This window comes from Taudactylus pleione, unplaced genomic scaffold (genome assembly GCF_031769625.1).
Source record: "Taudactylus pleione unplaced genomic scaffold, aTauple2 ptg000522l, whole genome shotgun sequence".
NCBI lineage: Eukaryota > Metazoa > Chordata > Amphibia > Anura > Myobatrachidae > Taudactylus > Taudactylus pleione.
In genome coordinates, this window is record NW_028284924.1 from 647,643 (window position 1) to 661,410 (window position 13,768).

The 13,768-nt window shown below is 44.3% G+C and overlaps 1 protein-coding gene across 7 annotated transcripts in view; it reads left to right on the forward strand.

The window, feature by feature from the left end:
* Positions 1–13,768, forward strand: part of PPP2R5D (protein phosphatase 2 regulatory subunit B'delta) — a 58,398-nt gene that overhangs the window by 28,619 nt on the left and 16,011 nt on the right. For all 7 annotated transcript variants that reach the window (XM_088450699.1, XM_088450696.1, XM_088450698.1 and 4 more), the window contains exons 11-12: positions 2,998–3,168; positions 8,999–9,126. In XM_088450699.1, the coding sequence (XP_088306825.1) occupies positions 2,998–3,168; positions 8,999–9,126 (299 nt within the window). The remainder of the gene's footprint in view (positions 1–2,997; positions 3,169–8,998; positions 9,127–13,768) is intronic.

Genomic DNA, 13,768 nt, shown 5'->3' on the forward strand with positions numbered 1-13,768 from the left:
GGGGTGTTGCGATCTCTGCTGTGCTGGGAGAGGAATGCTAAGTGAGGGTTCCTGTGCTGTGATCTGTGCTGGGAGATGGGTGCTATGCTGGGAGATGGGTGAGGGACACTGTGATCTGTGCTGGGTGAGGTGTGCTAGGAGCACAGCACAGTGAGGCCACACCTCTTCCATGGAGCCACACCCCTTTTCAGGATCCCACGTGGGGGGGGCACAACCCAAAATCTTGCCTGGAGCACTAATTTGGCTAGGACCGGCTCTGCCGACGCCCATATATGATCAGCACAAAAGCGCGATCGCCTCGAAGTTCCCTCTCTGCTAAGAAGTAAAGCTAGGAGGATTCTACACCCCCGAAAAAGCAGAAGAACATCCATCTTAGTAGTTCTTTATTGGGAAAACTTTTAGCATAGTTTAGTTGGTTAGTAGGTTTCTCAGTAGATTTGCAGAGACTGTTGAAGAGAAGAAAACGAGCAAAACTCCTCACGTTTGCGCTGCATATACAAAATCTTTAGCTGATGGTGGGGCATTTATACAGTGTCGGACTAGGGCATAAAGAGCTCACCCGGGAATGCAGTAGTAGGGCCCAAACTTAAAGGGTGTGGCCAGCTAGAGCTGAGGGAATTGTCCAACCATAAGAGAGGACATGCAAAGAGTGGAGCCCCTTTCCAAAAGAGGGGAAAAGGGGAGCGTGAGGACCCACAACATTGATTTGCAGGAGAGCTATTTTTGGTGTAGTTTCCATTGGAACAAACCAACCATGATCCTGCTCCACCAATTTACTGATCCCTAGTGGAGGGGATGAGGCTCTCAGCATTGGGGCCTCTCTGGGATTTCCCCTGTACACCTGTGGGCCAGCCCAACCCTGCATTTATATGTACCGAAGACCAAAGAAACCCAGCTCTGCCTCCTCAACAAATTAAACAGTTGCCTAAGACTGTCACATCAATGCTTAATATAATGGGGCAGAAGTGTGGACATATAGGAAGTACAGCCTGTTCCCGCAGGTGCCAGTGAGTCCTTGAGGTCTCTTTATAAACTTGCTTGGTCTTGGTCACTATATATTTAGATGGCGAGAGCGATGCTGTCCCCATTGCCAGCAATGTGGACCCAGCGCTGCCTTTCAGGCTTCAGCGAAGCCTTCCAGGCACTGCTGGGTTAAAGTGCCATGCACAGACGGACCGTCGTGCATGTGCATTACACAGAAGCCCGTCAATGGCTTATTTAGGCTGCCAGCAGCTGAGCAGAGGACCTCGCCGACGAGGTGGACTTCCCTGGAGAGGTAAGTATTGTTGAACACCAGTGGCATTTTTATTAGTATCACTGCGATACTAAACGAAAAATGCCGTCGGTACTAAGCTTCATTGTTAAATGGGACCCCGAGTCTGTAAATGGCACTTGGAGTGGGTAAAAAGCTGCAGCCACCGCATCATAGCACTTTGCATGCGGATTGAGAGACTCAGTCGCACACAGATATACAAGCGTCACGTATCAAATTAATCAGCACAGTCTCCTGGTGCATCCTAGTTGCATCACATTAGGACTTGGACGCATTTTCGCCAAAAAGATGCCCAGCGCTAGCAGAGTCTCACGGGACCAGGTATGCCAAGTGGGGTTGTTTGGCGCCACTGCAGCAAAGATGAATAAGGACACATCTGTACATCTACCCCTGAGTCACAAGAGTACAGCAAAAGCCGCCTTCAGATCCAGAAGAGGATGGAGGTTCCGTTTTGATCAATGTCATTGGAGTGTTAATGAGTGACAGCAGCTGATTCTACAATGACTGGTTCTGGCTCCCTGTCTTCACTTTCTGCCTCTCTCCTTACTTTCTGTCTCTCCTTGTTTCATCCGTAATGTGACATTGGTAGTGCCACAGAAATGCCATTTACCAAGGGCTCTGCTATTGGCTACTGATAATGCTGCTGCCTTGTAGTAACACTTTCCCATCCAGCTCCCGCAGTTGCCATTCCCTCATGCACCAGGTGTTCCTTCAGCTCCTTTGGGCAGAGCCATCTTTACCTTTTTGTTTCAAGTCGTTATCCTCTCACTGTACAGTGCTAGACTGTCAGCACTTTATTAATAAAAATAATGTTGTTTATTCCCATCCATGTTGTTCGTTTGCATGATAGCGATGAGGAAGAGCCGTCGCACTATATCAGGAGGTGTTTTTATGCAGTGCACAGCCACTGAGGGGAGGGGTGTGTGTCCATGTCCTAAGGGGCATGGTCACTTCCCAAGTATATGACAGCTCCTCCCCCTGTCCCAATTTGGAATCTACCAATCTATGGCCCTGATTCAGAGCCGGACGCAATTAGCGCTCGCTCGTTCAGAAAAAGGGGGTGGCTATTCAAATGACCCGTACGCTCTTTGCGGTCTGTTGCCGCCTCCATGTCTGAACGAGCGTGCAAAACATACGCTCGTTTATTTGATAAAAACGCCCCCTGGCCGCTCGCATCATACGTCATGTCCGCTATTTATTAGATTAATCAAGTACATCGAACAGCGTATGAACTGCTCGCTATTCTTGTGGTTGGTTTTTCCTACCGCTATTTTGCGAGCAGTTCAGAGTAAAAAAAAACAAGTGACGTGGTCAATGACGCGGCTGTATTTATTATGCACTCCCTTAAAACGCCCGCTTTGACCTTTAAGCACGCCTGCGTTCTGATCTCCACTCCCCGTTTTCAAGCACCTTCCCCTGTTACCACCCACATACGCCTCATTCTGTCACTCAAAGTAGCAGGCACTCGCTATATAGCGAACAAACTATTTTCGTCCGCACTGACTGGTTCGCGCATGCGTACTAAAAACCGTACGCATGCGCAGATTTGCAAATATCGGTCGGAACGAGCGTACTGCCGCTTACGAGTGGCTCTGAATGAGGGCCTATATTCCACATTCCGGAGATATTTACTTTTCCTGTCTCTGCTCGGTTGACTAAGGCAACCCATGATGACTGCTGTTTCAAAGGAAAAGAAGTTAATGGTAATAATTGGACTATTTCAGGTGATCTCTGGACTCCTGCGGTTCTGGCCGCGTACTCACAGCCCCAAGGAGGTGATGTTCCTGAATGAACTGGAAGAGATCTTAGATGTGATGGAACCTGCAGAATTCACTAAAATTATGGAGCCCCTGTTCCGGCAGCTCGCCCAGTGTGTGTCCAGCCCTCATTTCCAGGTAATATTTATTGTGACCCACACTCGGCTGTTTCCTTAGTGACGGACATTGCAGCCAATGGACAGACTCTGCCGAACAGGGTTTTTGGAGAATACATCCGCAGCATGTTTCACCTTTTACTTACATATGTACAATAGAATCCATTTATGTAGTTTAATTAATTCAAGACCCATAATTGATTCCAAAGACTAATGCGATTGCTTTATATTTTAAAAATCTATAACTGCAATGCCCCAATTATTCTAACTTTTCTGTCTTACTGTACCTTACCCTATCCCACATATTAGTATATACTCCACCTCACTTTGCCTATGTTACTGTACCTTACCCTATCCAACATATTAGTATATACTCCACCTTACTTTGCCTATGTTACTGTACCTTACCCTATCCCACATATTAGTATATACTCCACCTCACTTTGCCTATGTTACTGTACCTTACCCTATCCCACATATTAGTATATACTCCACCTTACTTTGCCAATGTTACTGTACCTTACCCTATCCCACATATTAGTATATACTCCACCTTACTTTGCCTATGTTACTGTGCCTTACCCTATCCCACATATTAGTATATACTAAACCTCACTTTGCCTATCTTACTGTGCCTTACCCTATCCCACATATTAGTATATACTCCACCTTACTTTACCTATGTTACTGTGCCTTACCCTATCCCACATATTAGTATATACTCCACCTTACTTTGCCTATGTTACTGTGCCTTACCCTATCCCACATATTAGTATATACTCCACCTTACTTTGCCTATGTTACTGTGCCTTACCCTATCCCACATATTAGTATATACTCCATTTCACTTTGCCTATGTTACTGTGCCTTACCCTATCCCACATATTAGTATATACTCCACCTTACTTTGCCTATGTTACTGTGCCTTACCCTATCCCACATATTAGTATATACTCCACCTCACTTTGCCTATGTTACTGTGCCTTACCCTATCCCACTTATTAGTATATACTCCACCTCACTTTGCCTATGTTACTGTACCTTACCCTATCCCACATATTAGTATATACTCCACCTCACTTTGCCTATGTTACTGTGCCTTACCCTATCCCACATATTAGTATATACTCCATCTCACTTTGCCTATGTTACTGTGCCTTACCGTATCCCACTTATTAGTATATACACCACCTTACTTTGCCTATGTTACTTTGCCTTACCCTATCCCACATATTAGTATATACTCCACCTTACTTTGCCTATGTTACTGTGCCTTACCCTATCCCACATATTAGTATATACTCCACCTTACTTTGCCTATGTTACTGTGCCTTACCCTATCCCACATATTAGTATATACTCCACCTCACTTTGCCTATGTTACTGTGCCTTACCGTATCCCACTTATTAGTATATACTCCACCTTACTTTGCCTATGTTACTTTGCCTTACCCTATCCCACATATTAGTATATACTAAACCTCACTTTGCCTATCTTACTGTGCCTTCCCTATCCCACATATTAGTATATACTAAACCTCACTTTGCCTATCTTACTTTACCTTACCCTATCCCACATATTAGTATATACTCCATCTCACTTTGCCTATGTTACTGTGCCTTACCCTATCCCACATATTAGTATATACTCCATTTTACTTTGCCTATGTTACTGTAAATTACCCTATCCCACATATTAGTATATACTCCATTTTACTTTGCCTATGTTACTGTGCCTTACCCTATCCCACATATTAGTATATACTCCACCTTACTTTGCCTATGTTACTGTGCCTTACCCTATCCCACATATTAGTATATACTCCATTTCACTTTGCCTATGTTACTGTACCTTACCCTATCCCACATATTAGTATATACTCCAGCTCACTTTGCCTATGTTACTGTGCCTTACCCAATCCCACATATTAGTATATACTCCACCTCACTTTGCCTATGTTACTGTACCTTACCCTATCCAACATATTAGTATATACTCCACCTTACTTTGCCTATGTTACTGTGCCTTACCCTATCCAACATATTAGTATATACTCCACCTCACTTTGCCTTTGTTACTGTACCTTACCCTATCCAACATATTAGTATGTACTCCACCTTACTTTGCCTTTGTTACTGTACCTTACCCTATCCAACATATTAGTATATACTCCACCTTACTTTGCCTATGTTACTGTGCCTTACCCTATCCCACATATTAGTATATACTCCACCTTACTTTGCCTATGTTACTTTGCCTTACCCTATCCCACATATTAGTATATACTCCATCTCACTTTGCCTATGTTACTGTACCTTACCCTATCCCACATATTAGTATATACTCCACCTCACTTTGCCTATGTTACTGTACCTTACCGTATCCCACATATTAGTATATACTCCACCTCACTTTGCCTATGTTACTGTACCTTACCCTATCCCACATATTAGTATATACTCCACCTTACTTTGCCTATGTTACTGTGCCTTACCCTATCCCACATATTAGTATATACTCCATCTCACTTTGCCTATGTTACTGTGCCTTACCCTATCCCACATATTAGTATATACTCCAGCTCACTTTGCCTATGTTACTGTACCTTACCCTATCCCACATATTAGTATTTACTCCACCTCACTTTGCCTATGTTACTGTACCTTACCCTATCCCACATATTAGTATATACTCCACCTCACTTTGCCTATGTTACTGTACCTTACCCTATCCAACATATTAGTATATACTCCACCTTACTTTGCCTATGTTACTGTGCCTTACCCTATCCAACATATTAGTATATACTCCACCTCACTTTGCCTATGTTACTGTACCTTACCCTATCCAACATATTAGTATGTACTCCACCTTACTTTGCCTATGTTACTGTACCTTACCCTATCCCACATATTAGTATATACTCCACCTCACTTTGCCTATGTTACTGTACCTTACCCTTTCCCACATATTAGTATATACTCCACCTCACTTTGCCTATGTTACTGTACCTTACCCTATCCCACATATTAGTATATACTCCACCTCACTTTGCCTATGTTACTGTACCTTACCCTATCCCACATATTAGTATATACTCCACCTCACTTTGCCTATGTTACTGTGCCTTACCTTACTCTAACCCGTCCCAGTGCCACCCTATCTTTCTGTACCTTACACTACCCTATCCCACTCTATATTACTGTTCCATATGTTACTGTACCTTGCCTTAAACTATCCTGTCCCACCCTATCTTACTGTACCTTACCTTACACTGTTCCATCCCACCCTATCTTACTGTACCTTACCTTACACTATCCTATCACATCCTATATGACTGTACCTTACCTTACACTATCCCGTCCCACCCTATTTTACTGTACCGTACCTTACACTATCCCATCCCACCCTATCTTACTGTACCTTACCCGTCCCACCCTATCTTACTGTACCTTACCTTACACTATCCCGTCCCACCCTATCTTACTGTACCTTAAACTATCCCATCCCACCCTATATTACTGTACCTTACCTTACACTATCCTATATTACTGTACCTTACCTTACACTATCCCATCCCACCCTATATTACTGTACCTTACCTTACACTATCCCATCCCACCCTATCTTACTGTACCTTACACTTGTCCCATCCCACACTATATTACTGTACCTTACCTTACACTATCCCGTTCCACCCTATATTACTGTACCTTACCTTACACTATCCTATATTACTGTACCTTACCTTACACTATCCCATCCCATCCTATCTTACTGTACCTTACCTTACACTATCCCATCCCACACTATATTACTGTACCTTACCTTACACTATCCCATCCCACACTATATTACTGTACCTTACCTTACACTATCCCATTCCACCCTATATTACTGTACCTTACCTTACACTATCCTATATTACTGTACCTTACCTTACACTATCCCATCCCACCCTATATTACAGTCCTTACCTTACACTATCCTATATTACTGTACCTTACCTTACACTATCCCATCCCACCCTATCTTACTGTACCTTACACTATCCCATCCCACACTATATTACTGTACCTTACCTTACACTATCCCGTTCCACCCTATATTACTGTACCTTACCTTACACTATCCTATATTACTGTACCTTACCTTACACTATCCCATCCCATCCTATATTACTGTACCTTACCTTACACTATCCCATCCCACACTATTACTGTACCTTACCTTACACTATCCCATTCCACCCTATATTACTGTACCTTACCTTACACTATCCTATATTACTGTACCTTACCTTACACATCCCATCCCACCCTATATTACTGTACCTTACCTTACACTATCCTATATTACTGTACCTTACCTTACACTATCCCATCCCACCCTATCTTACTGTACCTTACCTTACACTATCCCATCCCACCCTATCTTACTGTACCTTACCTTACACTATCCCATCCCACCCTATCTTACTGTACCTTACACTATCCCATCCCATCCTATCTTACTGTACCTTACCTTACACTATCCCATCCCACCCTATCTTACTGTACCTTACACTATCCCATCCCACACTATATTACTGTACCTTACCTTACACTATCCCGTTCCACCCTATATTACTGTACCTTACATTACTCTATCCTTCACTATATTACTGTACCTTACCTTACACTATCTCATCCCATGCTAGATTATTGTTCCCTATGTTACTTTACCTTACCTTAAGCTATCCCATCCCATGCTATATTACCATAGATTACCCTATCCCACATATTGGTATATAAACCCATCTAGCACTATTTTACTGGACATTACCCTACCCTATCTGACCATACAGTACCCGCCACTACACCATCTCACCCTGTCTTACCATACATTAAATGACAGTGCCCTATCCCACCCTATCTTACTGTACACCACACTCACCCTGTACTTAATGTACTATACAATACCATGCCACATCCTATCTCACTATACCTTACATTACACTGCTCCAACCCATTCTATCTCACTGTACCTTACTTTAGAGTGTCCTACCCCATTCTATTCTACTGGACCAGTGCATTTTTTAAGGCTCATGCACACTAGACGATAAAGTGAATGATATGGACGATATCATTATCGTTCCTAGCCCCAAATATCGTCCAGTGTGTATGCACGATATCGTGCATTGCCTGAACTTGCAGGACAATCTGACGATAATATCCGATTCTGCAAGTTAGGGGATGTGGAGGGTGACATTACTGAACGATATCGTTATCGATATCGTTCAGTGTGTATGCTCAATGTCTTTCCTGACATTGGGATAACACTGAACGATATCGCGCATGGAGCATATCGTTAAGTGTGTATGAGCCTTTAATCATTTTGGTTCCATGGGCAGACCCCCAGCATCCCCTTTCTATATCAAATGTCCCCTCCCTACACAACAATGGTAAAACCCTGCCCTGATTAAGTGCTGGTTTTGCTGCCTTGCCCGTCCCCTGCCCTCCTTTTCTTTGACCTCTGTTTAACCGACTCTCCTCTTTTTCTTCTTCTATTCTTTTAATTCTGCCTCTTCACGCCTCCATCCGGCCTGCTCCTATTCACCGCTACTCTTCACACTCTCTGCTTCATATCATCATTTTTGCAGTGGGCGTGTCCTTTATTGCGCCAATTGCCTTTCACAGAATGGCCTGCGCACAAGTGAATTGGCATTGTGTCCCTGGCTGTGATCGCACGGCCGTTAGTGTGGCCCGGCACTGGAATGTTCCTGTCTCACCTTAAACTGCCTCTTTCCTTGTATCTCATATAATAAAACACAAAGTAAATCGTTTTTTTTCTTTTTTTGTTTGTGCTATAGGTAGCGGAGCGGGCTCTATATTACTGGAACAATGAGTACATTCTTAGTCTGATGAGCGACAACGCAGCACAGATTCTGCCAATCATGTTCCCATCTCTGTACCGCAACTCCAAGAACCACTGGAATAAGTAAGTGACCATTGCCAACACAGGGTAATAAAGGTAGTGTTATCATTAGGGCAGAATAAGGCAGGAGCAGTATAATGTGGTATCGAAGCATCGGACCTACTGCAGATGTAGCACAGTACTTGGGTGACAGCTGGTCACTGGGAAGCACCTCCTCACCCTTGTCTAACGAATACCATGTGAATTGTTGTAAGAAATATTTCCCAATCAATTGGAACATGATACAATAACTTTAATCTAATATGATAAGAACACAGTACAGAAAATGGGATTTAAAGCACAACACAGAAAATAAAAAAAAATGCTCATCTTAAATAAAGTCCCACATTCTCGGAAGATTGTGAGTCCTTGTACTTTAGCGTCTAATTCCAAGAGACACCAGGAGCAGGTCCCAAAGCCTTTTGTCGTTACAGACTTCTTCTGGGATGGCAGTGTGTTTGGAGTCCATTTATATACCTTCTAGTAATAGGGAGGTCCAAATGTTTAATTGGCACCTTATTTTGTACTGCGTATTTGCGCAGTTCGCCCATTTTGTGTGACATCACTCATGACGTCCATGGGTTCCCAACTGGTGTTTGGCAATTCACGTATGTGCAGTGATTTTCGCTAGATTTTCTAATCCAGAAAAAAATCCCAATACCTCTCATGCTGTCTATGGAAGGAGGAAGCAAGTAACACCTGTCTTTTTCATGTGTGCCCATTCTTCAGGCCAAATGCTGTATAGCGCACTGCTGAGATAATCTAGTCTGTCAAAGGGAAATTATTTTGAGACTTTTAATTGTTATTAAAAGTCTTGTTGATAATCTTGTTGTCCTGTACATCAATTGTTGCAATGCTTCATCAAATATATTTGGTGTAACCGGTGGAATGCAGGTTCTTTGGATACAAAAGATTAATGAAATCACTTAAAACATTTATTATGAGATGATCAAAAAGTGTAAGTAAATAATTATAAACAACTGATTATGTGAATATAAGTAACACATTGATTATTAATAAATGTAACTGAAAGCAGAGTATAAATCAACTTAACTAACAATATACAGATGAGTCCACACACATCTAGCCTCCTGGCGCGTTAAACAGCCCTTCTAGTCGCGCCATGCCGTGGTGTGACTCGGTAGCGCCGAACGTATTTTTACCTTCAAATGCGTCTTATTTGCACAACAATGTGAACAGATAGCACAAGCAGCTTCTGCTGATTAAAATGATATACACAATGCCTATGTTCTCTGAGCGAGTGCGGGTGTATCTGTATTCAAAATGCTACGTTACAATGATATAGCCACTGACACTAACATAGCGTTTCACATGCAGATACACCCACACTCGCTCAGAGAACATAGGCATGCCGCATATCATTTTAATCAGCAGAAGTTGCTTGTGCTATCTGTTCACATTGTTGTGCAAATAAGACGCATTTGAAGGTAAACAGACGCTCGGCGCTATTGAGTCACACCGAGCTCCCGCGTTGTGTGGCGCAACTTGTAGCGCACGGAGGATAGATGTATGTGGGCACATCTGTATGTATGTATATGAATTAATACAAGTAACCCACTAAATTTATATATCTTGAAAATATTAGTAAAGTTCAAACAAAGACAAACAATGTATTAGCATGGATATTAATGTGAATATACAATATAAACAGTGCCCAAAAACACTTAGCTGCAGTAATGCTTCTATGCTCTTCTCTGGATACGGCAAGTGTTACGGCAAATCACACTCTGGGTGCCCTCCTCTCGCTATGAGACCAGAGATTTCAGGCAGGAGACACGCTGTGCACTCACGCTCTCTCCACAGGACACTAACAATGACTCTAGGGACCCCTATTCCTGTCAACAGACTAGAGATTCAAATGGAAGACACACAGTCTGATTGCTCTCTTCCCACGAGGCCAAGTTGTTACACCTGTAAGCCTAGTTTATACCCTGTGTGGTGGGTGTGGTAAGGATAATATTATCTCCCTTTGAATGGTCCATATATTCATACTCTACTTTAATATCAATAGGGGCAGTATTGCCTAATATATTATTATTAGTGATGGAATTTACCATTGGATTCTAGATTTCTCTATGACCTACAACGCATTACAATGTATAAAATTATTGAGAATATATGTGAATAGCAACATTTAGCACATCTAATGTTACAATTGTAATATATCTCTCTACTCCTGCAAACAAAAGGCACACAGTGTTGGATACAAATCTATGGTGGGAGTATTGGCCAAAAGACACATTCCCATAGCTGGTACAATGAATTTCTGTTTATAAGCTTCTAAATGCTGTCACATACTTAAAGAGCAAATACAAGTATGGCTCCTTGGCAGCCATTTTGTTCACCCATAACATTTGGAGACGCAGATCGGTAGTCTTGTATTTTATGGTGGAGAATAGAACTTGAAAATGTTCCTGTAAACGGAGGAGGTTGGTTTACTTTTATACATGTGTGTTCTATTGAAGGACAAAGCATGGATTGATGTATACATGGGGCCAAAGGGGGGGTTGGAGCGGGTACAGTTTGCCCGGGCTTGCTAGAGGGGCCCGGTGGGTCCCTGGTCCGGCGTCGCCCCCCCCCCCCCCCCTTCCCACACAGCAGCTAAGCACACAGCTTGTGCTGGGCTGCAGTGTGAGACTGCTCGCGGCTGCTGCAGCAGCCAGAGCGGTATCCTATGGCTGTGGGGGGGGGAGCTGTGGCTGGGGGGCTTACAGCGCCCCCCTCACCGGCGCGCACCGCCACTATGCGGCGCTGAAAATATCTTTTTTTTTCAAGGGGGTGTGGCCACGCTTGCCGCTATTGAGCCACGACCCCTCCTTTACCCGGGCCCGGCCAGGCTGTCTACGGCCCTGGATGTATATAATATTATACTAGTAGTTCAGGACCTGTCAGAGTCCCTCTAGACAACATGGGGTGCGCGCCACAACTTACTTGACTGAGACTTGGCAGTTCATAGCACATTATTATATAAATGTCTTTTTGCGGGGACTATACATAAGCTGGTCTATGTGTTCTATTGCAGGGTCATACATGGGATGCTATGTATGTATATAATATAATGTGTTATTTCTTCTTCACGTTCCATAGGGGACAAAGGGACTACTACGCTGGGTATAGGCTGTGCAGAAGGAAGGACTGGTCACCAGTCCTTGTTTTTTTTATTTTACTTTGAGTGGACAGCGCAGAGAGGACGTTCAGCACTGCCGCTCCACCACTCCCGGCGCCGGCAACCGGGTCAGTGACCTCGGCTAGGTACCCCAAAGGCACAGAGGACCCCTGCAGCAGCCGGATGCCAAGGCATTGGGGCGGCTTCACCCGCTGGCGAAGGAGACCGCCAGCGGGTCTCTGACTAGCGGGTGGCCGGGCTGCCCTCAATCCCGCTGGACCACCAGGCACAGGTAATGGGACCACTATTATAGTTGCGGCCACTGTACTGGCGGATCCTTGTCAGAAGGGGGAGGTAGGCTCTCCCCGTTAGCTTCTCCCCCGGCGCCTGACAGGTTCCCGCATGGAGGATTCCCGCCAGTGGGTTTATTATCCTCCTTCTCTCCCTCCCATAGAGAAGCTGAGCGGCCATTTTATTGCAGCCAGCTACAGCTAGTTTCCGGAGAGCTGGGCTCATGTCTTCCTGTATTCCTCACTCCTAAAGACAGGTTATACAGTTAATTTCCTTCCAGCCGACTAGGGCTTGGACTGTGCTCTGCCTATTATATGTATTTATTGTATTGAATGTACTGTGTGCTTGTTTGTAATTGAAAAGTGTTTTCTTTTCTCTCTGTGTACCATGGCAGTTAGCCGGTGTTACTAGGGTGAGGGGCTTCATTGTGCCTCCCTATATTTACGTCCGCTTATTATCGATGGCAGGACATTACATTCATTGCACTTTCCCCTTGTTGCACACATCTGTTGCTACAGTTTCGTGTGTGGGGATTGCCTTGGATTCTAATATGTCCTCCAAGAGCAGGACACCTGTGGAGGTGACCAAGGAGGTAGGAGCTCCTGTGTTACGCACATGTCTGTTGGTCTCTCCCCGCAGGACCCAGTCAAGGCTAGTCTCTGTATCTGGTACTGCACGGATGCGCAGCGAGAGGTTCCATTCACAGTCTCCAACCAGGAGCTGGCTTGGGCAATCTCCCTGTCACAGGTAAGGTTACAGCTGCTTAACCGTTTAACTTCCCACGTGAGAGTCGGGTCCGTTATCTTTCCCCCCTCCCTCCCGACGGGGGCCCACCCTGCCGCTGGCCCACCCTTCTGCAGTCTAATCTGAAGTCACCAGTTTCAGAGACCTGCTATGGATTAGTTCCCTCCTAGTCAATTCAGGGTTGGGCACAGGTGTCCCCCACCTTCTGGCAGCTGCTGGATAAGGACTAACATGGATGGTCCAGACGGACAAGCATTTCCCTTTGGTCTGCTTATGTCTCGGAATGGTTTCCCCAGGTCCGTTATTTCAGATGTGGGGACTTCCGCTCTCCTGGAGGAATCTTTGTCTCTAGTAGTCCAGTTTTTCAAGCAGCAGAAGTGGTTTTCTGTGAATTCCCAACTAAGTCAGTACGGCTTGAGGACCTCTCAGCGGAGGGTTACACCATTCCTGTGGTCAGGTCTCCCAGAAATTGGCGGATTAGAAGTTGGAAACCTTGCCTAAAGT